Genomic DNA, 27,862 nt, shown 5'->3' on the forward strand with positions numbered 1-27,862 from the left:
TCAATGATAAATTAAATAAATAATAAAAATAAACATAATAACCGTTAAGATTATTTTGGCGATTACAAATTAATTTGTGAAAATAAGTTAAAACATTTAAATAGCAGCCCAGAATGTATTAATTTATTTTTCACTCTTTCACGACATAAAATTTATTTTTTGAATTCTTCTCTGAACTGTCTTCTACCTAAAATGTTAAATATAAAATGAATGTTGAAAATATAAACAAAATGTTAATAATTTCTAGCAAACTACCTCATTGCTACTTTCTTCGCTTTTTTCATTACCTTCAACTTTTTTATTTCCAGTTGTTAGCTGAAAGAGTTATAAATTTTAAATAATATTTTTGTAAGTCATTTGACATACAACATTATATGAGTTTTATACTTTACTGAAGTTTGCACTTTTAAGATAACGACATTTCAGTCTAAAAAATCTATACCTAGATGTAAATTTAACACGTTAAATACTAGTTTTATAATCTATACAAAAAATAGACATTACTCTTAGACCTTTAAATATTAGAAAAAACGCAGTTTTTTGATTATTAAAAAATCCAGTAACTATTTAACTGTTCAAAATATAGATTTTATCGTTTGCTAACAAAAGATCCTAGTGAAACAAGTTCACTGGAATATAAATAAAAACAAATTATACAGTAATCTTCCTTTATTGTACCTACTATTTATCTTTACTTTATACAATTTAGAAATAATTAAAAATATAAAACAATAAACTTTTCGGAGTATTCAATAAAACCCTCCAAAACAATAAAACACTTACGCAAATATAGTTTTTAGAAAGTATAAACAAGTTTGAGAAAACCTTAATCAACGTAAACTTTTAATTAAAAAATAAGTAATTTAGTAAGTATAAACTAAATTAGTAAATAACTTTCAAGTATTCTGGTATTTTTGTAAGAAAACATTTTTAAAGCATAGCTTTTAACTAAAACTTTTAAAGTTTGTTTATCGTTGCATCGAACCATAAATATAATCTTATTTAGTTAATTTAAATTAAGAACATTTCCTATAAACTAATCATAGAATAATCATACCTTTTCATTAAAATTTTAGAGGCTTTACAAATTAGAAACCAATTGCTTGGAGCAAAGTTGCCGGAACGCTAGTTTTTTATACATGTTTGTATTAATGTATGTGGCTCACAATATATATCAAAATATGGCATTATGGCTTATAGCAGGGGTCGGCAAACTGCGGCCCGCGGGCCAATTGCGGCCCGCGAAGGATAAATCTGCGGCCCGCGAGCTCGTTATTTTTTTGAATGGAATGCGGCCCGCGAAAGAAATTTTTGTGGCCCGCGAGCATGTAAATGTGGCCCGCTGAGCAAAAATATATTTCAAAATAATTTTTTTTCGGTAATTCGACTTAATTTGATTAGCTTGGTTTTAAGTCTCTGTATAACATTTTAAAATATTTAGAAGAAATTATTGCTTTAGTTTAAAAATATGAAAAAGACAGATTAGCATTCTAACAGGATTTTATTCTCAGTTTTATAATAACTTCTTATTTACAACAGCAAGTAGTTATCTGAAAAATGAGTGTAAAGAGTTCTTGGGATTAATAAGTTAGTTACATACCTATTTATTAAACAAACTAAATGCAAGTGTTTTCAATGTTGTATAAAAGTAATGCACAGTAATTAACTGAAGTGTCAGTTCTTTATATCTTAGATATTCTTTTTCAATATTTTTTATACCTAAGTTTCTTTTATAGATTTTTTATTTGTAAATGTTATATTTTAGTGTAAAAACATATAAAAAAAAACATAGTAATTAGAAATAAGGTTTATTTGATTTTTGTTTCGACACATTTTAATTTTTTAGAAGTTTTTTTTGCACTTTAAATTAATTTCTATGCACACCAACTTAAAAAGATGCTCATATTTTAAACCAATTTTTATTTAATACATTAATATTAGTTAGTTTAAGTCTAGTTTATGCATAATTTTCTACATTGTTGTTTCTACATGTAATATCTAAATTTGTACAGACACATTTAAAACAATATATATGACATAAATTATTATAGTTTTTTTTATGTATACATTTTCATTTTTCAAACATTGTTATTGTCAAACTAAGTTAATTTTAATGCCTTGCATATCAATTCACACAATTGCTGTTTTTTGGAGCTATCTATTTAATATAAACTAGATTTAGGGATGGTAAGTTTATTAAGTTTGTACATTTTTAATCAAAATAGTTCAAATTCAAGCAAATAAACAATTTAACATTGCCACACACTCAGACTATCACTACTTGAAGACTTCAAATCTCAGGCCAACTAAGTCATTTTTTAAGTTTTTGACTAGAATTTTTTTTTGTATACAAAAATATCATGAAAGTTTTTGTTGACTCAAGCTGGCTTTTTTGCTTAAAAGAGTGGCAAATTAAACTTATGATGTATGTTTTTTTCAATCCACAGTGTTAGTTTGAGTTGTAATATATGTTAAATTTTAAGTTTTGCAGCTAATATAATTCAACATATTGTTTATATTATTGTGTACATTTAAGTATGAACAATCAGTGTTGCCAAAAAATTTGAATCCCGGAAAAGCTTTGAATTTGAAAGTTTATGTTAAAAGTTTTGGAAAAAATATTGAATTTGAGAACTTTTGAAAAACCTGGAATTTCAAACAACTTTTACATGTAAAGTAATAAAATTTCGATTTGACAAAAAAAATTATCAAATGAATTTTTTTTAATTAAAAAATATATTAAAGTTACTTAACAGTATTGTTTAATATAGATATATTTTTTAAGACTTTTTTTTAACTTTAGTTAAACTTTTTACTAAAAATAAAAGAAGGAATTGTACTTCCAAAAACTTTGTATTGGTGCTTTTCACCCTTATTTGTAAAATTTCACCGATTGTTGTGCTTCGTGTTGGAACTAAACCAAGAAATTCTACTAAAATGTCAAAGTTAGTAAAAACATCTCTAATTAACATTCTCAGATGAGCAATAGTTTTTCTATCAGTGCTCCCATGTTAACAGATTGATTAAAGTCCTAATTTGATTTATGCGACTTTATAACCTTAATGAATTTCCTGAACACCACTTCTTGTTGTAATTAAAGAAATAAACAAAAGTTTTTCCTTACCGCCAACATTAATTCTTTAAAAAGTTTTCAACTATAAACGGTATCTCATTTTAAGTAATAAATTTTGCTACTTTATAACTTAACAATTTTTTCTGATCATTCTGTAGTTACTGAAGATAATTATGTGCTTTGTTGGAACTGACTTTGGTGGTTTGATTTTAATTTCTCTCGCAATAACTCCAAACTAATTTTATTTTAAGCTCGTCTTATATTTTACAATTACTATTTTTAAATGAAATATTTATATTGCAGATAAAAAAGTGCTATAATGTTTAATAAAAAATAAGTTTTTCTACTTCGCTAATGACTCAATAAAGTTTTATACTTTTGTTAAATTTGTTTAAGAAACTTAATTATCTATTCCAGCTAACTTATATTTTTTTGGCAAGTAATTTATTTACTGTTAATAACCTTTGTTATTTCTATATGTTGTGAACTTTTTTTTAATTTGGTTGCTACACAAACAGGCTGTTATAAAAGCTTAAAACCTCAGATGTTTGTGAGACTTTTATTTCAAACACTTTAAAGAAATCTTCCAATTCTCAGAATAGTTTTTAAGACTGTAGTGTAGCTTACTAATTGTATTTATTTCTTGTTTTCTTACACTTTGTGTACTTTTTGATAATGATGATATTTTAAGTAAGTATTTAAGCTTGATAACAACTATTTATTAGCTTTTTTAACTTTTAATAAATTAAGGCTGGTTTGATACAAGTCAGACATATTTTCTTTTTAAATGGCAACTATTTAAAAGACTAATTACTAATAAAATATTTTATCAAAGTAATCGAGAATTAATTATTTTGAAAAATTTGTTTTACCTTTCTGGAATACAAACATGTATTAGTTCAATTAAGTTAACTGATCACTAAATTTTTAGTAAGTGTAAATTATTTAACACGCAAAAAATTTTTTTTAGTTTTTATTCTTGAAAAAACGGTTGATAATGTAACAAATGTATAAAACTAACCCATAAATTGTCTTTCAAGTTAGGTTTTATAGAGAGTTAAGTTGTAAGTAAAATTACAAAAATATTAAGTTTAACTTATTAAGTGCTTCTGAAAGTACATAGTTTATCAACACTTAAGTTTATAAGTCAATGTAAATTCTATTCTAATAAATAAATATTAATCTAAATAGGCATTCTATGTATAGCTAAAAGTCATTTAAAACAATAAGTTGAATAAAAGTAAAGCTTTTCTCTAGTGTGACTAACACTAAAACCAAACGAGTATTCAAATGTTACTAAAACTAAAACTGTGGCCCGCGAAGACTTTGGAAACTTGAAATTTGGCCCGCGACCACCAACTGCCTGCCGACCCCTGGCTTATAGTAAAGTAGAACTTAAGTTGAAGAAAAAGTCATCGAATTTTAAATTACGTGCGTATAGCATTCAATAAAGCCTATATAAATTTTGTATAAAACTATACAAAATACTTATAAAATACAAACATCATTTTTCCACTTACCCACATGTAGTAGTCGAGCAAGCTGAGCCCGATCAACTTCAGTTTCACGCTGCAAATTCGCGGTAAGTCACGCGTGACGTATTCCCGCCAACTCGAGTCTTGCGCGCGTTCAACATTCATCTCGTTCAGGCACCTGAGGCAACAGGCAGACATGTCCAGGAATCCCGAATGAGATCCTCTCACCCCGTATGCGTGCTAAGAATAATTTGAAATTTAAAGTATACTTCATTTATTTGTTATACGCTTGCTGATATACTTGGGAATGAATTGCTTTTAGGTAGATTTTTGTGCGTAGTTTTTATTTTTTTCATGTTATAAAGTTGAAGCTTGTATAACAACTTGCGCGTCACGATTTTTATCTAAAAAAAACGCTTTTAGCACAGTCTTTAAGAAAAAAAATCCAATATGTACTACCGATGCTTGTAAGCCTTCTAATACATGCAACAAACAAACTTCGAGTCCCCTGAGATGGTCGTTGGTTTTGAGCACCAGCAACATTTCCCTGGGTATCCTGTTCAGCACAGAGGCAATTTCCACCAGGAAGTCGGAAACTCCGTCCCGCATTTCTCTGTCTTCCTTCTTCGTGAACTTCACGCTGATAATTTTTATTTATTTTTATTATTTGTATAGTTTACATGTTTTGACAGCAGAATATTGATGCATTTTTGCTGACGGCAAAAATATTGCAAAACGCCTGCTTGCGTTGCAAGGAATTATCAAGTAATTTGAATAAATTAAAAAAATACTAATTACTTTTGTACCAAGTTCACGCCTATTTTTTGCATACAAAATAATTTGTTACAAAACTTCTACCAGTAGTAAAAAAATTTATCTAAATTTCAAACAATGATTTTTCCGTGCACATTTTTTATCACAGTTATAATAAAGATAGTTTACAAAATAAAATGATTACTTTTGTTTTATAAGTTAATTCAATTATTACCAAAGTATTATCAAGCTACTTAATTTAAATTATAATTAAAGTTTTGGTTGTTTATATATATCTAATACTTTACAAAACAAACTTTTTAATTCCCTTGTCGTTGACAACCTCCCACGATCTCCCGGTTACTATGGTAGCCAGCAAGGGGTACAAGTCCTCGCTACCCAGCTCCCTCGCCCACCTCTCGATTCCGGGGACGTCCCTTTCGATTATAGAGTACCACAAGTTGGCGTAGTTGTACCTGTAAACTTGATTAATTAATAAAAAAACATTGATTTAAAGGTTAAATATAATTTTTGTCGGTATAAATAGAAAAAATTTTTTAGACTTAAAAAATAAGTTTTTTGTTTCACGGATTTTAGTTGTACCTGTAAATTCATTTAATTGCAAAATATTTGACTTTGCTAATTTGTTGTTTCGAATGTTATTACTGAGATTTTTATATGGATAAATTGCATGTTAGGTAAGAAATATTTTTGTATTATAAAACAGTAACTTCATCTTTTTTTAAATAAATTAAAATATATCTTTTTACACATCTTCGACCAAAATAATAAAACAAACACTCACTAAACTAATAAATATAAGAAAAACACACTACAAGTTATCACCTGAACTGTTTACTGAGGTTCCTGTAGAGACCGTGATCCAACAGAACAATCTCCAAATCATCATTGCTCCTGTACAGTTTCGACAGCCACGTGTTCTTCAATTGGGGGGATTTCCTTCTCACGAGAATGTTGCCGGGATGCGGATCGCTGTGTACGAACCCGTGAACGAATATCATCTCGCTGAAAAGCTTCCCCAGTTTCCTGTGAAAATATTTTGGTTTAAAATGTTGCCAAGTTTTCTGTGAAAATTATGTTGTTACGGGTTTTTCTCATACACACTTGTTTTGCTCGAAAGTTTGCCCATCGAAAGAGAATAAAATAATTCTCTACATCTTAGTTAAGGCCATAGGGGAGGGAGGTAAACCATGTTTTTTACAAGTTGATCTTATTTTATAGAGTCTTTTCTAAGCTTCAAGATGCTTTTTATCGTTTTAAAAAACTCGAATTATTTTTTGAGATATGACCAGTCAAAGACGGGCCGCATAATAGGTTCCCTATGGGAAGGGAAAACTAAAACAGCGAAAAAAGACTATTTCATTTAAAATCTATCTCCTCCTACATTTTTCAAGCAATCTTCTTCAAACTTTTACAGTCTAATCTTTATAAAATAATAAAAAAACATTAATTTGGAATTTAAAAAAAAGTGATTTTTTTTTTCTGAAAAAAAAAATCACTTTTTTTTTTTTTTTTTGTGATAAAATTTTTATTTTTTAAAATTACTAAAATTTTAAAGTAACGTTTTTTCCTTTCATTATAAGGAAGGTTTCCTGAAAATTTGAAGAAGATTGCTTGAAAAATGAAGGAGGAGATAGATTCTAAGTGAATTTTAAAATTTCCGAGAAAATTGACTTCGAAAAATTTGCGGTCCATACGTTTATATTGGAAAATTTTACAAACAATTAAATATATCAAAAGTTAAATGATATTTTTGAATTCTATAAAAACTGGCTTGTAGTTTGTACTTAAAGCTTTCATATAAAAGCCAAAGTTAATTTTTGTAAAAAAAATGTTGAACCCACCCCCCCCCTATGGCCTTAAACAGATAATAAAAATTATCAAAAAAATATATACTTTGCTCTACTTAATGTAAAAATTTTAGAGAAAAATTTGTCAAACTTTCTATAAAAATAATTTATCACTTAAATTTGCCTAGTCTGCTGTGATGCATGGTAGTCAAAATCGAACTTTTGTAATTCTAGTGACTACAGTTTCTTTTTTTCTCAAAATGAGATTATCATGCATCTATGTTAACTGGGTATGAGTCAAATATGCACGGAGGGACACTTTTACACAAAGACGCTTTTACACAAGTGGTCACTTTTGCACAGGTTGAATTTTTTTTTTTGATAATTTTATTTTTATAGTGTTTTTTAATTTTACTATCACTGTTACCCGTAACCCTTACCTTGGTCGGTAACTTATTTTTCTTACTTTTTTTTTATTTGTTGTATTATTTTAATTTTATTTATCTATTGTTTTTTCATTTTTATGAGTAATTTTTGTTAAAAATTATTTGTTTTTTATCTTTAAATTTTACTATAGCTTTTACCCCTTACCTTTTCCCTCGTCGATTTTTTTTTTCTCATTTTTAATAGTTTTATTTTGTTTATTTATTTTTTATTGTTGTTTTTTAATAACAGTTTTTACTAGTTATTTTTTATGATTATTTTTACTACACTGTTACCCCTAACCCTTACCCTCTTTTGGTAAGTTTTTTTTTATTGTAATGTATTTTATTTTTTATTATTTTTACTCTCGTGCAAAAATGACTCGTTCCCATGTTAACTAACTAAAGACAAAAAATTAGAGCCGCAAAGTTTTTAAATAGTTTTATTCATAAAAGCAGTGCTTCGTAAACAAACTAGATTGTTGCGGTATAATGATGAAAAAATGACAACTAAACTGTGAATAAAATTAGCTTGGTTAATATTTTATTGCTAACTAATGTTATGTAAAGTATTTGACTTGTTCTTAATTCTTTAAGAAAAAGCATTTTGTTAAATTTCAATCCAACTTATTACTTATATTAAGATGGAAAGTGCACAACATACATTGTATATAAAGCCTGGACGTAAGTTTTTTTTTCACTAAATTGTTATGCGACATATAAAATACCAATAAATACAAAAATTAATGTTATTTTTTTAACTTTGGTTCACAATAAAAACTATATTTATCCCTTTTTCTCACACAACTTAGAACGATAAGTTGCATAAAATTTGGAATCAACTTATAAAAAACAATTACTGTTTCAAACTTCATATTTGTTTTATTTAAACTACTTAGATGTGTATTGAAACTGTGAGTGCTTTCAGTATTAAAAATTCTGATAGTATTTTGTTTAATAAAAAAGTAAATGAGACAAAAGAAAGATTGATGATGTAAAATAATTTAACTTGTCTATTTTTTAAGTTAGCTTAGTGTTGTTTAAATAATATATATAACAAATATTTCGTTTTTTACATAAACTTTTATCAGTAATCAAACAAGTGCAATTAAATTTTTTTAAAAGGGGATAATTTCAATTTTAAAGGCCATTACTATTTAAACTTTTATTAGTTTCATTAAAAATTTTTAATTAACAATTAAAGAATATAACAATTTTAACTAAATTTATTAAAAAAACTAAATTTGTATCTAACTTTTGTTTTTTTTTTAGACTTTAGACTATTGTTTTTAAGCTCTTATATAATATAATATATAAGCTCTTATATAATACTTTTGCACAAAAAAAATATTTTTTGTGTAAAAAAAATAAAACTATAATTTAAGTAGATATTCAATCAGCTAGTAAAATTTTCTTAAACAATAAAATACAGTAATCATACATAATGTAATCACTTTATTTCTCATAAAAACTATAACGTTTTGGAAGCTTTTTAAAGTGTGTTTTTAACTTTTAAGTTATAAAAACTACACAAAAATGTTTATTTTTACTTTTTTAATTTGAATAAACACATACTTAACAATAGACTGCTAGATTCTCGGAGTATGTGAAAACGAAGTCGAGAAAAAAAAATTGTGGTAATTAATTTGGTTTTCATATTGTTTCCATACACAAGTATTTATGGTAAGGGACTCTTTTAAAAACTAAGTTTTAAAAAAGATTAACTAGTCATGGCTTTTTAAATAACAATTTTCTTACGGTGTTTAAGTTATACTTCTATGGATGTATTTTCAAAATAAGTTAAAACAGACTTTAAATCGAAAGAGTTAAAAAATCTTTTAGATGAAAAGTATTTATAAGAGATTATAAAACTGTCAAAACGTTAAAATACAATTTTTTTATACATTTTTCAGTAAAACTAGTTTTGATGGTTTTAATATTTAGCCTTAAAAATACAATTTATTTTTAGGTTCCTTACTTTAGTTTATAATATTTTTTTATAAAGAAAAATACAACTTTTTACCAAAAATTTTCAAGTCACTTTTTTTAAACAATTTATTTAAGTAACCTAATATTCTTTATAAAAAACTTTATGGATCATATAAGATAAAAAATATTACTAAAATAAAATTTAATCATAACACTTAAACCAAAAGAGTAATTGTATACATTTCACATAAAATCAATTAAGGACATAGGGGGTCCGAGACTTTTTTTTGCTAAAAATAACATTGGATCTTATATAAAAGCTTTAAGTACAAATAACTAGCCAGTTTTTATAGAATTAAAAAAAATTATTTAACTTATGAGATATTGTAATTTATATAAAAAGTTTCCGGTACAAACGTATGGACCGCAAATTTTTAGGGGTCAATTTTGTCGTAAATCAAAAAAATCACTAAAAACCTATCTTCTCCTTTTTTTTTGAGCTATAGACCTCAAACTTTCAGGAAACGTTCCTTTTATAGTTTATAAGACTTTGAATGTTGAAATTTCTAAAATATTAAAAAACAGAAATTTTAGATAAAAAAAAAACAAAAAAAAGGTGTTTTTTTTAATAAAAATTTTAAATTTCAATATTTAAAAAATTCCTGCATTCAATCTTTTTAAAACTTAATAATACACTTTCTCAATTTATTATACTCAATAATAATCTCAATACTACAATAATAATTTGAAGAAGATTGCTTAAAAAATGAAGGAGGAGATAGGTTTTCAGTGAAATAGTCTTTTTTTCGCGTTTTTAGTTTGCGCCTTCCATTAGGAACCTATTGAGGTAACCAAGTTTGATCTCTCATATCTCAAAAATAATTTGAATTTTTTCAAGCGGTTAAAAATGTCTGATAGCTCAGATAAAACTCCATAAAACAAGATCAACTTGTAAAAATCAAGGTTGACCCCCCTATGCCCTTAAACTATTACTAATGTCATCCTTTAATAAAAGTATTACCCAAAAGGTAAAATTTCTACCTAAAAATTATTGTAAAACTATAACAAAGCTATCATAAAGTTGATAGCTCTTCCTTAAACCAAGTTATTTTTTTCAATTTAACTAAAATTTTGCTTTAAATTGAACAAATATAAACAAGATTACACATATGTCAAAACAAAATATAGTACTTACTGACTTAGAAAAATTAAAAATGATTATTTGCATAGTAATCATGTCAATCCATTAATTCAAACTATAATTTTAAATTGTATAAAACATTTTCTTAAATGCAAAACTTGTAGAAATGTTAGCGAAATTTAAAAATATTTCTTAGTACTTGTAGTTGCTACCCGAGCAGTAGCTAGTCATTTTAAATAAAATTAAGTCATATATTTATTTAAAAAACTAAATAAAATTTATCTTAAACCACAGTATAAAGCCTGTGATTTAAATAATCTTTAGCTTATATGTACAAAAGTTTTTTTTTATTAAAAGTAAAGCATAAAAACCAAACGAATATTCTTCAGCTATAACATCAAAAAAAAAAATTTTTGATAAAAACTAATAACCTCGAAACTTGCTCGTAATCGATGTTGTGATCTTTCAAATATTTGTCGTCGTTAACTTGCCCACCCTCCATATACTCCATAGTGAGCACTCTCTCACTACAGTGATCAGTGAACATTGTCGGTAGCTAAAAAATATAATTTATCATAAAGTAATACATTTTCGCACAAATAAAACATTTCTTATCTAATGCTGTCTAGTTCAAAATTAAACTAAAACAATTTAAAAGAAACTAACTCTTAGACTGGTATGCTTATACAAGGTATTATCACTAGAGGTCCTTATTAATATACACTACAATTTGCTAACTAAATTGATAGAAATTTCTGATATGCATCTAAAGTTATATCAGTTATAAAACAATACAAACTAATATTCATTTATTTTGAGAATATATTTATTTGTTAGAAAATGCAATGTTGCCAAATTTTCTTAAATTTTTTCAAGGTTTTTAAAAGTGCAAGTGTTTTGTCAATTTTTAGTTTAAAACTAAATTCAAAGTAAAAAACTTGTTAAACAGTAAAAACATATTGTAAAAGTACTGTAATGCTACTTTAACGTGTTCCATAACAAATAAATGGATATAAAAATAAAAATATTAACTGATTATTAATGAACCTGTAAATCAGTAGGCTTATACAAGATGTTATCGTAAGATTTCTGAAATACTAAAACCACAACCTTGATGTTAACAGACTTGTTTTTACTGTGGATTTCAGATATGATGAGTTATATAAAATAATGTCAATCTAATCATATTTTGTATTAGGTTAATTTGTTTTTTTTTTCTACGATAGTACAAATCCAAACATGTTAATGGAGAAATTGACGACTACGCTAGGATAACAAAAGTTTACAATCTCCTAGTGCATAAAGAATTTTTCTCTGAAGTAAAAACTGCACAAAGTTTTATTTATTATAATGCAATAGTTTTATTCAAGTAGATATTATGAGCTCAGTGATGATAAATTTTATGGTTAAGTTTAAAACAAAACTTGTAAAAGTTAAAATTTCAAAAACAACTTAATGTTTTAATAATCAGAGTTGCCAAAGGTTTTTTAAATCTTTTTTTTCACGTTATCTAAAGTTTTTCCAAGTTTTAAAAATAAAAGTGTTTTGGTCCGTTTTTAGTATAAAATTAAGTTTAAGTTATAAAATTGTCTTACATATTATTATAACATTGAAAAGATACTGCAAAGCTACTTTAAATGTGTTTTTTAATAATTATTTATGACAGATTTTTTGCATCAAATCGTATTTTCTTTACTTTACGTGTAAAAACTCTTTAAAAACCCAAGTTTTTATATATTTTGTCCAAATTTACAGATTTATTTCAAAATTTCTCAAATTCTTAATATTTTTTACCTAAATTGCAAAGTTCCAGGTTTTTCAGGATGCTATATGTTTTTTAAAAATCTTGACTAGTCTGCACACAATAAATTACTTTTGAAAGATTATAATACAATAGGAAACTTTTTGGATTATTATACATAGAAACAATCAGTCTTTTATTTAAATGGGGTAAAAAGAATTAAACAATAATTATCTTTTTTTTTTTTGATTTTTAAATCAAGAAACTTCAAATTTATACAAATTGGAGTTTTTTCAATTAGTAGTTTTAATAAATAAATTAAACTAAAAAATTAAATGAGTAAGATTAATACTAATTACAGTTAGTCCTAAAAAAAATATTATAATTATTATACCGTTTATTTTAAAAAGTATTGGAATCAAAATAAAAGTACAACAAAGTTATTAAAGTAATAACAAAGCTATTAAAATTAAGTTAATAAAACTTACATATTTTAAAGTTAAATTATAAAAAAATATTATTTCTAGACTGAAAAATAACTAAACCAACATGAAATAAAAGCACATGAAAAATTTTCCCTTTTTTACTCTATTAGTTATAAACATATATAAACTTTTATTTTTAATAAGGTTTTAGTAATAACTAACATTTATCCTAAAATGTTAAGAAAATTGTACCTAAACAAAAGTACCAAATGGCCTAATAAAATTCACAACATATAAAATTTGCTTACTTGATGTATTTTATAAGAATGTTTAGTTAGCGTTTATCTTCAAAATATTCCTAAAAAGACAACATCAATACTTTAAGGGTGATATCTTAAATGCAATCAGAGTGTAATAGAAAACTACCAACCTTGACCCAGGGTATGTCTTTCAAGTTTTCGGTGGCCTTCAGACAATTGTTGACTTCGTTTTTAAAGTTGAGTTCAATTGGAAGATTTTCCCGCGTTTCTTCGCTCAACCACATCAGCTCGAATTCGGGGAAGAATGTCAGCACTTGTCTGTAGTAATACAACTTAAATGAACTGCTTATGTGGTACTTTATTTATAAGTATTTAATTGTCTTGTATTATTAGTTAACGAAAAACGTTAAAATAAATTCATTAAATGTTTATAATATTAATTGTAAACAAACTTCAGTGCTTTCTCCATCATGTCCATGTCCTGATCGGAGTACTTTTTCACTTTGGGGTGCTGTACCTTCACTGCAACCACCTGACCACTTGACTTCAACACGGCCTTGTGCACTTGCGCAAGCGATGCCGTACCTAGTGGTTCGTCCTCGAACGTTGAGAACACTTCGTCCACTGTGTTGATGTTCAACTCGTCGCATAAAACCTGGAAATGTTTTTATTGATGATACTACGATAAAATTATGTGATAAATCTAACATTTCTAATATGGTTCAATCTTATTTTAGTTTAAAAAATGTATGCTCAAAATTGTTCGGATGTACTAATGCTGAAAACATATGGTTGTAAAAAACAAACATTTTTTAATAAAAAATTTATTCTAAATATCTTTCCCTCATGTTAAACTAATATTGGTTTATTCTTGTTTTTGAAAGTTTTAAGTAATAAAACGGTAATAGTTGTTAGCAATAGTTTATTCTAATTACAACACTATGTGTACCTATAACTCAACCCAGCAAAACTTTTGACTGACAATCATTCTAGTAGCCTGTATGAGAACTAATTTAACTCATTTTTAACCTTTTAAATCAACGTGCATTTAAACTTGTAAACTTTCCAAAAAAACTTTTTCAATCAAGTCATTAGACTAAATCATTTGGATTAAATGTAAACTAAACTGGTATGTACTATAAACATGATGAAAAAATTCCCATTCAAAAAACTTTAAAAACAGTATAAAGAAAGTTATAAAGAAAGTTATATTTTATACACTAAAATAATCTTAGTATTATATATAATCAAAAATAAAATAGTACAAAATTAAAAGATGATTATTGCATTCAATCAGAAGAGAATTGTGTTTTATTTTACTGAAAGATTTTTCTATAAACATGTAGACATTTTTTATCAAAAAAAGTAACACATGATTGAAACAACCTTCTTAATATCTTGCACACTGCTCTGTGGCGCGGAGCTGTGAAGAACTTTCAACGTGTCCGTGTATTCCTTGGGCAGCAGGTAGTCCATACCACCCAGATGCTGGCCAACCTTCACATAAGTGCCCCTGTTCTTCCACACCAGCTTCAATAGTTTCTCCGCGCTTCTTTTGTGCACCTGTTTCAAACATATACATACCAACAGTGTTAACTTCAACTTGCTTGATTTCATATTGAGTAATATCACAATAAACAATATTTGCAATTAGTACTGTTAAACTAAGTGCAGGATCAGCAATCAAGTAGTTCATTTTATAAAGTAAAATGTGAAAGACAAGGATGCTACTCTTTTAAGCAAAAAAACATTTAAATTACATCAAACTAGCTTAGTCAGCCTAGGTTATTATAAAAATTAAAACTAAATGAAATCCAAAAACCAAAAAAATATTGACAATCAAGTTTAAATACCTAAGAATACCAAAGTAGTAACAACAGGACTTAGAAAACACAATTTACAAAAAAAAATTGCTTTAGATTTTGAATAAAATATCCAAACTAGTCTGAGTTATACAAAACAAAATCAAACAAGCCTGAATTGAAATGAGTTTTAACTAGCCTTTAATGGCCTAAACTATACTGAGTTTAAAAATCAAGATATCCTGTATTTTTGGAAACCTAGCAAAGGCCTTCTGAATGCTTTTGAAAGGCTTAATTTTATTTTAGTTTCCCCAAAATTTGAAAAGTTTTTTTTTATGTAATTTTTTGCTCTATTGCAGTTATCTAGGGCTAGTTTGGGTAAGTGGGAAGCCTATGTATGCAACTAATAATAGGTTTAGCAAATAGGAATAAAAAAAGTTAACTCAGGAGAAATCCAGTGTTTTGTTTTTTAGTTTTTTTCAATTCTATCAAGCAAAATCTAGTTATTCTTGTGAAATAGCATATATTTAGGGAAATTCGTAAAATTAAATGAAAGTCACTTGCTTTTGTTTAACAAATTTTTCATAAAATTTTTAAACAGTTACAGATAGTATTGTCTTAAACAAATTGAAGCTCGTTTTTCACCTTTATATATTCAAACTAGATGTTTTAATTTATTTTCTTAAATATACAGTTTTCAAATTATAAACCAATTTATAAAAATATGATCCATGCTTATAGTAGTTGCTTTTAAAAATGAAAACAAAGCAACTTTTTCTTTCATATTGCAATTATTTTTTAAACATATCTAAAAGTTATAGTACCAGTATTTTTTTATGAAATAGGATACAGGAAAAATAATTTAAAAAAGATTTAACAAAATTTTAAATAATAAAATTTAGTTTCAAAGAACATTTAATTTTAGTTAAGAATTTGTATATTTGTTAAAAATAGAAATTTTAAAACAAATACATATAAAAAGTAATAATATTTTTTAAATGAAATAAACTGCATAAACTTTGTAGTACTATGTTTTTGTGAATTTCAAACATAATTTCTACAAAAAGTACTTGTGAATTGCAAACATAAAATGTTATTAAAGACAAAAAATTATATAAACACTATGAGAAAATTTTTAGTATTGAAATAATTTGATAATTTTAATGTATACTGATCACTTTTAAAATTAACTTTAGTAAGTAACTAACTTATTTAAAATGATCTTAGAAATCAATTTTTTTTGTGTTTCAAATTCTTAATTCTGTGTATAAGAATAATGAGTAAACAAAAACAAATTACAAAAATGGGATTTTATTCAAAATTTTCTCAAAATAAGCTTTCTAACAATTATATAAATTTTTATAAGTAATAAATGTTTGACAATACATATATTTGCTGATTACAATTATTTGCAATCATTTAAGTTTCAACATTTGATTGTGACAAACATAAAAACAAAAAAATAATTCATCATAAAGTACAATATAAACAGAATGACATAGCTTTGTGTATTCTAAGCAATTATTTTGTCTTTTTGACATTTAACCTAGATATACACTAGGGGTGAAGAACTTTTTTATTCAGCAGCCAGATTTATTAGAAAAATATTTTGCTGTACTTGTTGAAATATAGATTCTGAACACTAAGTAATTTAGACAATATATTGTATTAAAAAAAAGAAAACTTACTCAAATAAAAGTTTTAAAAACATTTAATTGAAAAAGCTTCACTGTTTAATCTAGAACTCATACTAAACCACATTTGAAAATACTTATTACTAGTAACTTAAACTTTTTTAGCTAAAACACTAAAAAAAGGTATGAAATAGAGATTTTCAATTAGTTGACCAACCCTTAAGTTACACCTTGCATATTATCTTATTAGATGCAAACACAATCAATTAACACATTTATTGCATCAAAAATAAAACTAACTTTTGACTGCTCTGCCTCATAGTCTTCCTCTGAAACGTTGCTCAGCGATGTTTTGTAATCAGCGATTATGGAGAGAGTGGTCAGTGCGGTTCTGGTGCTTCTGACCGTGGTCGACTCGCTCAGGTCAACCAGGTCAAACTGGTCAGCAGCAATTGTTCCCACTCCTCCGGCAAGCCCCAACTTTGTCAGCAGCTTGATTCCATTCAATATCATATTAGTTTAAACTTTGAAAATTAAATTCAACTTTGGAGGAGTAAATATTCAAAATACCCCATTGTCTAGTGAAAACTGATGGATTTCTTATACAGAAAATGTTAATAAAGCTTGAAGAAATAGTATTAAAATATATGTTAACTTAACACAAAAACTTAATCATTGTTTATACTTAGTATTTTTTGTATTAAACAACAAGAATTTAACTTAACAAAAACTTTCTTTAACCTAAATTATGTATTAAAAACTAAACTGATATCTATTGTTTAGGTAATTACTTATTACATATTATAACTTTAGGTTGAAATTTAATCAAATAAGTTTATCAACATTAAACTAAGTATCAAGTAAATATGTATAAAAACTTAACATAAAACTTAATTTTAATTATATACATAAATTTCATTTGGTCATATATGTTAAGTTTTTTATACAAATTTTTTATGACTAAAAAGACATGCTTAACTCCCTTAGCTTGCTTAATGTAGCATAACAATTTAAAACAGGGTTTCCCCTAAACTTATTTTTTATAAAACCCAGTTATAGAAATATTGTTCCCACTCATTACAAACCCCAGAATGGGAACAGGTCTAAATTGCACAAAGACAAAACTGCACAAAGTTACTTAATTGCACAAGGGTACAAAATTGCACAAAGACAATTGTGCACCGAGGGTCAATTTTGCACAAGTTACATTTTTGCACAAGAGTAAAAAAAAATTAAAAAATCAAACTAAAAAAAAATTTAATAAGAAAAAGTTACTGACCAAGGGTAAAGGTTAGGGGTAATAGTGGTAGTAAAAATAAAAAAATAACTAATAAAAATAGTTATAAAAAAAAATGTATAAAAAAAAAGGTTCCGACTTAGGGTAACGGTTAGGGGTAACAGTCATAGTAAAAAAAATTGGGTTTGTAATGAGTGGGAACAATATTTCTATAACTGGGTTTTATGAAAATAAGTTTAGGGGAAACCCTGTTTAAAATTATTTAAGCTGATTAAAAAAAATTATAATAACCCATGCAAAATTGTCTGCTTGTGCAAAAGCTACCCTTTGTGCAACTTTATTTTTGTGCAATTTAGTCCCCTTGTGCAATTTAGACAGCTACCCCCCAGAATATCTAGTGTAAGTTTCTTTTCTTTTCTTTTTTTAATTTTGCTTTATTTTTTTTTTTGCTATTCAATACAAACCCCAGAACATCTAATAAAAGTTTCTTTTATTTTGTGAATTCTTCCAAGAACCTCTAATGATCACTTTGCTAGTCATGCACCTCCCCCCTTTGAAGCTTATGGCCACCTGTTCTAAAGAGGCCATGTGGACTTCTTTGGAAAACTCTGATTTACAATAAATGTGCTTCAAAATTTGAAGTAATTTTTTTGCTTAGTTAATTGTTTTTTATAAGGGGCTGAATGCATTAAAAAATTTATTCAACTGAAATCTGAATTTCTGTATTATGTTTTAAATTGAAAAAGAAAACTTGAAAACTAGTAATTATAAGATGCTAATGGGCAATGTTTTCCAATTTAGTCAGTATCATACCTAGGGGACATTAACTAGTACGAAGCAATAAATGGGAGTAATTAAATGGAACTTCATATATAACTACTATGCTTTGGGAAAAGACTGAAGAGAGAACAGCAATACAAAGTTCAAAAAAATATTTCTGGCTAGTATGATTATAATTTAGAAATTCATGCCTATTTTTGGTGTATAAAAGTTTGTGAATGGTGCACAGAAAACATTTTAAAATAAAACAATATAACTTGTTGTTATTACAATTGTATGGAACATCAAAAAGTGGTTTGCAACAAAGCATAAAGTTAAATCAGTAGATATGAAACATACACTTAAAAGCACTTTAAATTTATTCTTTGCAGCAATTTTATAAAAGTCTTATAACTATACTTTAGTTGTCTTTTTGAAAGTTTTTGAGACACTAGACCAAAACTTTGGACCTATGTGCCTAAACTATTCTATTTGAATAAGACAAATGTTGTTCTATTTGAATAAGGTGTTAAATATAAATTAAAATGTCTTTACAAAAAACAACTATGAAGAGCTTGGAAAAATGTATGATGGAATTTAATGGAGAAATGAAACAGTTGAGGGCTGACTATAGAAAAGGTCAGAAGGATCTTTTTAATGAAATAAGGGAGCTGAAGAAGGAGCTTAAGGCCATAGGGGGGTCCACTTTGTTTTTTACAACTTGATCTTATTTTGTAGAATTTAATCTGAGCTATCAGACACTTTTAACCGCTTAAAAAAACTCAAAGTAACTTTTGAGATATAAGCGATCAAAGAAAGGGCGTTCAATAGGTTCCTTATGGAAGGCAAAAACTAAAAATGCGAAAAAAGACTATTTCACTAAAAATCTATCTCCTCCTTCATTTTTTGAGTAATCTTTCTCAAAATTTTACAGAATGTGTATCATTAAACTTTAAATAGATCTATTGTAGGAATTTTTTTAATTTTGAGTAAAAAAAAAATTATTGTCAAAAAACTACTTTTTTTTTAGTTTTTGTGGATAAAATTTTTATTTTTCAAAATTTTAAAAATTCCAACATTCAGATTCTTCAAAATATTAAAAGGAACATTTCCTGAAAATTTGAAGTCTCTAGGTCAAAAAATGAAGGAGGAGATAGGTTTTTAGTGAATTTTTAAATTTCCGAGAAAATTGACCCCGAAAAATTTGCAATCCATACAATTGTATCGGAAACTTTTTACAAAAAATAAAATATCTCAAAAGTTAAATTATATTTTTGAATTCTATAAAAACAGGCTTGTAGTTTGTATTTAAAGCTTTCATATAAAATCCAAAATTATTTTTTGTAAAAAAAAAGTCGGACCCCCCCCCTATGGCCTTAAATCTCGAAAAAAAATCAATGTTTTAGAAGAGTCTGCTAGATTCATTAGTGGTGACAAAAAGTGAAAATAAAACAATGAAAAATCAAATAGAAATATTGAAAGCTGATAACATTAGATTATCAGAAACAGTTGCGAAAGTGGAGAAGGTTGGTGACCTGTGTCAGAAAGTTAACCAGATGGATAATTTTCTAAGAAGGTTAAATGTTGAAATTCAAGGGGTACCAGTGGTAACCAATGAAAACTTGGAAAGCTTAGTCATGAGCACTTTGAAAGTACTTGACCCACGATTTCAAAAAAAGGATGTTGTTTCATTTAAAAGGATGAAACCAACTGGAACGGCTGAAGACAATAATAAGGTATTCAATCCTATATTGGTTAAATTAGCATTGTTTGAGCAGAAGGTTAAGATTATGAAAGAAAAAAAAAGTTGGCAAATGCTAATCTTAACTCTATATGCAAAAATATTGAAAAGGTGTACATTAACAAGAACTTGTCACCATTTAGCCGGACCTTCTTTACCATACAAGAAGGTTCCAAAAGGCTAATGGCTGGAAGTTCTATTGGTCGTCTGGTGTGGTTGTATTTATGAGGGAGAAGGAAACAAACAAGGCAAATTCGCTGTGTACAAGATCTGGTAAAATATTCTAAAAAATAACTTATAATAAACTTGCATGTCTTTATATTAAATATACTTAGATGAGTACGTATAATTTAGAGTTAGATAGTTTAGTAAATATTGATTTTGTATGCAGTGTTTGTCAAAAAGATTTTGAATCTCCAAAAATGAGTCTATTTGTTGTTACAATTGTGAAAGATGGTTCAATTTAAATTGTTGTAGAATTTCTGAACATGAGTTTAGATTTTATGTTGATAATGATGATCCTTTCTATTGTATAAACTGTGTAAATAACCAAGGACTAGTTAATGTTGGGAGTGATGATTTCTGCAAATCTTGTTTAAAAATTTTTTATTATTTAGATGTTTTGTGAAGGCTGCTTTAAATGGATACATCTTAAATGTTACAAAGTATCAATTAAAAAGTTTGCAGAAATATGCAAAAATGATTTACCCTTCTTTTGTGAAACCTGTGAGCGAAAAATGTCTATATGTTTTAAATGTAAATTGTGTTGTAAAAACTTAAGAAATTGTTTAACCTGTTTTTTATGCTTCCAAAAATGTCATGTTGAGTGTGCTTCTGAAAATAAAATGAAACTAAGCCTATACAAACAAGGTGATTACAAGTTTTATTGTGATAAATGTAAGCAGTCTGTTTTTCCCTTTCAGAAGTTCAATAACTTTGATAATGATTGTTTTTATGAATCTGTTAAACCTAATATTTCTGAAGTAAACAATGAGAGTTACTTAGATTTGTATAGTGTGAAATTTAACAAAAAAAATTGTATTAGTACTGTTTTTATGAACATAAGAAGCTTAAATGCAAATATTAATAAAATTGAGGAATTTTTGAGTGTAGTTATAGGGTTGCCTGATGTAATTTGTTTGTGTGAAACATGGCTTACAAATCTGAGACCTTTTGTAGGTAAGTTGTATGGATATGATTTTGTTAATAAATTTTCTAATAGTAATCAATCTGGTGGTGTTGCATTTTTTGTTTGAGCTTGTCACTCTTATGAGGTTGTAGAAGGTGTGTCTTTTGAACAGTGTGATGTAGATGACCTGTGGATCTCTCTTAAACTTGATAATAATACATCTTTTATAGTTGGTAATGTATATAGACATCCAACCACTGCATTTGATACTTTTAAAGAAAATTTTCTTAATGTTTTAGACCTACTAAATGAAAAGAATAATTATTATATAATTATTAGTGATATAAATATAAACTTGTTTAATGGAGATCAGCGTACTTATGACTATTTGGATTGTATTTCTAGTGCTGGTGCTTTGCAATTTGTTGATTTGCCAACTAGGCATTCTGCTGATTATTCTTCTAGTTCTTTGACTGATCATATTTATTCTAGTTTTGACTGTGAAAAGCTAAATGTCAATGTTGTGGATTATGATATATCTGATCATTAGCCTGTTATCTGTGAAATTTAATGCAAAAAGTCCAAAAATGAATATTGTTATCTGAGGTCTCTTCAGGACTTCAGTAAGTTTGAAGTTGAAAGCTTTTCTGAATGATTTGAGTGTGAAATTGAGAAAGATGAATCTGTGTGCTGTAGATGGTGAGGATGTTAATAAATGTTGGGATGAGTTTGAGAGTATTTTTGGTGGGGCTGTATTTGATCATGCTCCAGTAAAAATATTAAGTAAAAAAGAACAAAAATTAAAAGCTAAACCGTGGATAACATAAGGTATACTTATCTCAATTAACTTTAAAAACTTAATGTTTAAATTTGCCATTAAGGATAAAACAAAAAAAAATTCTGTTTCTTTTAAAAAATATTGAAATATATTAAACAGAGTAATAGAATGTTTCAAGAGACTTTATTATAAACAAGTAGCTAAAAAGAATAAACAAAACAGTAAAAAATTATGCAAAATTGTGAATGATATTGTTTCTACTAAATCTACGTCTAGTTGTAAAATTAAAGGTGTGCTTGATGAGTGTGGTAAAACTGTGAATGACCCAAAATGTGTAGGCAATCTAATGGATAAAAATTTTGTAAATATTGCTGACAATTTGTTAAAAGAGAGAAAAGATGTTGTTGATGTTAAGAATGATGAGTATTTTTCTGATTAAGTAAAAAATGATTTGGTCTTTAGTGAAATTTCTGATAGTGAGATTATGAATTATATCAAAACTATGAATCTAAATAAGAGTGTGTGTTCTGATGTCTCTAGTATTGGTTTTGTGAAGCTTAGTGCAAAATTATTTCTCCTTATCTTTCTAAATTGTATAATAAATTTTTTAAGTATGGTGTGTTTCCTGAGTTGCTTAAATTTGCTGAGGTAACACCAATTTATAAATGTGGTTAAAAAAAAAGACAAAAATAACTACAGACCTATTTCTCTTTTATCCCCATTTTCAAAAATTTTTGAGTTTTTAGTGTGTGAGAGATTGAAAAAATTCTTTTTGTTGAATGGGGTACTGCATTAGAAACAATATGGGTTTAGAGAAAATAGTACGAGTGAACTGGCTGTGAATCAAATTGTTGATGAGTTAATTGAGGCTGGTGAGAAAAAATTGATAAATTGCTCTGTATTTTTGGATTTGGCTAAAGCTTTTAACAGGGTGAATTACAAAATTTTAATATCTAAACTTAAAAATTATAATATAAAAATTATAATGTTAATTTATTAAAAGAATATTTAAATGATAGAAGCCAATCAACTGTCATAAATAATGTTGTGACTGAGCATGAAATTGTGAATGTTGGAACACCACAAGGTTCTTGTTTGGGTCCTTTGTTGTTTCTTGTGTATATTAATGATTTTTTTGCTCTACTGAGATAAAATCTGCTTGAGCTACCAACATAGTGACCCTGAGTATTTAAATGAAGTTATAAATAACAAGCTGGTTAAAGTTGATAAATGGTTGCATTATAATAAACATTTTATTAATTATTCAAAAAAGTTTTTTTTTTGCTTTTCAGTAAAACATCAAAAAGTTGTGAATTTAGTGTGAAGGTTAATGGTTTTCTTATTGAGCAGAGTGGTAGTATAAAATACTTGGGTGTGGTTTTGGATGATAAGCTGAATTGTAAGAAACATTTGATTCTCTGAAATCGAAATTGTCTAGGAGTTGTTATGTTTTGTCAAAATTGAAATATTATTTGGATATATTTGGATACGAGTAATTTGATAATGGTGTATTATTTATAGTTTGTTTTATCTGCACATCCAATATTGTATATCTGCTTGGGGTGGTGCTGCTGACTGTTACTTAAAACCAATTGTTTGTATGCAAAAAAGAGTAATTAGATATGTTTGTTGTGTGCCTGCCTTGACCACAACAAACTCTTTGTTTAAAAAAACTGATGTACTAAAATTAAATGATGTGTATAGATTGCAAATTTGTAAGTTGATGAGTAATACTATAACAGGATTTGATGTAGTAGAACGCAATAGATTTACACTTTCTAGCTCTGTTCACTCACACAATACAAGATTTTTAAAGAAAATGAATTTTATAACTGAAAGACCTAGAACAAGACTTGGCCTTAACTGCTTTAGGTATTTGGGTCCCAAGTTTTGGTCTAGTGTCCCTGAAACTTTTAAAAACCTAAAAAAAGATTGTTTTAAATTTAGATATAAAAACTTTTTGTTGAATAACTACAAGAAGTAGATCTAGAGTGCTTCTGCAAGTATGTTTTGTTTGTGTTGAAATTTGATTGATGTTATTGGGGCATCAGATTGTGATGTGTTGGTCTTTATTTTCTGAATGTCCTGTTAATGTAACAGTGATTGTTATAAATTATTGAAATAAATTTTGTTTATTGTTAATACATTTTATTTGTTTTTCATTTTGTTATTGTGTTAGATTTAAGATAGTTCATTTTATTAATTATTTTTTAATTTATTTTTATTTTTTTATTATTAGAAATTATAATTAAGATATTAGAAAATTATAGGTAAAAGTTTAAACTTAGTAAAAAAATTTTATTTTTTACTTTTAGTTTATTTATTTATTTAATATTTACTTTATTTATTAAACTTACTTTTTTTTTTTGAGTTTTGTACCAAGTTAATACTAAAAAAGTTGTAAAACACTTATTATTTTATTGATTTTACTGTTAAAGTTTATATAGATATTTTTTTTTCAATACAAATAGTTATTTTTTTCCTACTTACAGTTTTTTTTTTATTCTAGCTTGTTTTTTCTAGAACTAAGTACTTTAAACTAGATATTGGTTTATTTGAGTTTGCAACAGCTGATTGTGAGTTCACACTGGTGGCAGTGATCACATGATTGGATTGTTGATGTGTTTTTTGTAGTAGCGCCGTTGGATACTTACTTAGGGATTAGAGCTTCATTGTTTTCCCACACTTTGTGGTTTTTGATGTTGAGATTTTAGCCTTGTGAGTGTTTGCCAAATGGTGTGTCACCAAGGGTTTTGTTTTTTGAATAAAGGGTTAGGATAGTTTTTTATTTTTGGTTAGTTAAACTTTTTTTTTTAAATTTTTTAGACAGATTTAGTTTTGTTTTTAATTAAAAATATTTTTTTTTTCTTAGTAAATTTAAAAGATAGGGCAGGTGGATTAACACATGATGAGCTCAAACACACTTGCATGACCTTCAAAAAACGTTTATCGTTGTAGAGGGAAGAGTGGGTTTCTTCTGATGTTTTTCTACCTTAAAAAAAAACTAATTTAGGCCAATCAGTGCTAGAATTTAGTTTCTTTGGATCATTGTGAATTTACAGAAATAATTAATTAAATTTATTAAGAACTACTTGAATTTTACCTGAAGTACATTACAAAAGTCTAATTGACTAATAACTAGTTTTTCTTTACATTAATAAAATAGCATGAGTGCTTAAAATTTCTAACAAAAAGTTCTTGATAAACTTAAATTGTTTAAATTTTTATTTTTAAGTTACTTACAACAACAATAATAATGATGATGGTGGAAAAACTTAATATAAATACAATAAACTTTCTTGCATTGCAAATAACATATATTTCATAAGATAGTTTAAAAGGCAAACAGCTTACGCAGTTGACTATAAAAAATACAATTATGCATAACAAACTAGAACTTCACATAGTAATTTAAACGTGAGTGAAAAAGTATTTGATTTTTCTTTTTTGAGTATGAAGTCTGAATTACATAATAGCTGTAATAACACAGCTTTAAAGAAAAAATGTTTATGTTTTCTGATACTTAGATATTCAAAGTTAAATAGCATAGGGACTACACAGCAACGACTTATAAATTTGAAATGTAGTTTCAAACATTATAATATATAAAAATTGTTATAAAGTGACAACTGTGCAAAAATGTTATAGTTTTTTTTTTGTAGTCTATTGAAAAAACACTTAACAAATTAAAGTTTTTTTTTTATGATATCACTATTAAACTACGATCGAGATTTGGCCAACGACCAAAAAACTCTTACTACCCCTGTTACTGGTTGAAAAGTTATTTTTTTTTTTAATTTATCTTGGTTTTTATTTAGATGTTTGTAAAAACAAATTATGAAAAGTAATATCAATGATTTTGTATAGATCTCTCCAAATTAAAAAAAAAATTGATGATTGTCAAAGATTGAAAAAATCAAGTTTAAAAATAGCAGACCAGACCAGGGTGCACGACTATTCAAATTTGGACAATTCAAATTCCGACAACTCAAACTCGACAATTCAAATTCCGACAGTTCAAATTCCGACAACTCAAATTTGGACAATTCAAATTCCGACAACTCAAATTCGGACAATTAAAATTCCGACCACTCAAATTCAGACAATTCAAATTCCGACAACTCAAATTTCGACAATTCAAACTACGAAAACTCAAACTTGAACAATTCTAATTCGGACAATTCGAATTCCGACAACTCAAATTCGGACACTTCAAATTCCGATAACTCAAGTTCGGACAATTCAAACTACGACAACTCAAATTTGGACGATTCAAATTACGACAATTCAAATTCGGATAATTCAAACTACGACGATTGAAATATTTAAATAAGACGACTATAATGTACGCATATGTTACAATAAATTATGTAATGATAATTATAAATTTTATCAAATGTTCCTTTTTCGATTTGAGATTTTAAAGTTTTTATAGAATTATTTTTTTACATATTAAAAAATATTTAAGTTTTTCTAAAAAATAAACAAACAAATTATTAAATATAGAGTTATGTAATAGAAATAAACGACTATATAGATAATATTTGAAATTTTTTTAATAATTTAGACATAAAAATTGAGTAATCTTAAAAAATATCTAATTCTTATTTGTAAGTATATAAATTATCAGTATTAATATTGTTTATTGAACGATAATAAAAAGCGCTCAAAAAGTTTGGTCTAAAGACGTTGGGTACAAAGGAACTTTTTGGTTATCGAGTCGTACACTACATACTTATAAAGTTTCTTACGAATTATTACACATAATTTTTTATAATTTAAATATCTAAATCTTTAGTTATAAAACGATCAAATTTTATAGTCAAACTTTTTTTAAAGTAAACATTATATTTCGTAATTATTTATTATAACATTTGATGTTTACTAAGTGTTCGGAATACGTTTTTAGTATCTTTTTATAGTGTTTATGCTAATGATGATATCAATTTCATTTATTTATGTAATAAATAAGTATTGTTTCGTTATAAAAAAGTTATTGAAATCAGTATAATTCAAACAGTTATTGTTTATATTAAAAAAAAACCACAGTTACTTGATAACTTATTACTTTTTTACTAACACAAATTAAGGGATACTAAATTTTGTCGTCGTCAGTATCTCTAAATAAAAGAACAGGTAATTTTAAAGTTTGAAAACATTATTATTTTTAACTACTACGAAATATTTTTAATTTTAGTGTAATGCTTTATTACATAAAAAGTTTAAATTTCTAAAACGTTTTGTACGACACTATATTAATACATAATATTTCTTGTTTTCGTCGCTTCGGCTATTTAGCCGAAGTGTTTCTTGTCGAACTATATTGTTAGTACAGTTTGTTGTTTTTTATCGCACATTTATTCATTGTAAATATAGTTTAAACTTATTGAATCAATTTTATTATATAAGTAGTTTTCTTTCTAACAATAATTCAAACCTACTTCAATAAATAATAGTTTAAGTAATCTAACTATTTCAATAAACAACAATTAAGTTTCAATCAACACTTGTAATTTATAAAAAAAATAGTTTAAGTTTAATTTATTTTTTATATACCTACTTTATTAATTAACGAGATTAGTCTAAAAAGTAGCGTATATCTACCTAAAGATACCATTTTAATGGCGCGTTAAAGCCAGTAACCGCCAGGACCGAGTATATAAAACCAAGCAGGTCTCTTATATTGGTTTAATATAAGTAAAGATATTACCTCTGTGTTTGAACTAAACAAAATATTACGACAAAAATGATG

The 27,862-nt window shown here is 26.5% G+C and overlaps 1 protein-coding gene across 1 annotated transcript; it reads right to left on the reverse strand.

Moving 5' to 3' along the window:
* On the reverse strand, positions 1-16,979 carry LOC145833806 (aarF domain-containing protein kinase 1-like). The gene is made up of 11 exons (XM_082940995.1): positions 16,767-16,979; positions 14,417-14,593; positions 13,483-13,685; positions 13,201-13,348; positions 11,036-11,160; positions 6,148-6,348; positions 5,619-5,777; positions 5,047-5,188; positions 4,594-4,788; positions 256-315; positions 1-187 (listed from the first exon to the last, which is right to left on the reverse strand). Exons 1-11 carry the CDS (start codon positions 16,977-16,979, stop codon positions 131-133), a joined length of 1,680 nt encoding a protein of 559 aa, XP_082797121.1. The 3' UTR covers positions 1-130.
* Between the last annotated feature and the right edge of the window lie 10,883 nt (positions 16,980-27,862).

The sequence above is a fragment of the Thalia democratica genome, chromosome 4 (assembly GCF_965202585.1).
Source record: "Thalia democratica chromosome 4, ktThaDemo2.hap1.1, whole genome shotgun sequence".
In the NCBI taxonomy this organism is placed as follows: domain Eukaryota; kingdom Metazoa; phylum Chordata; class Thaliacea; order Salpida; family Salpidae; genus Thalia; species Thalia democratica.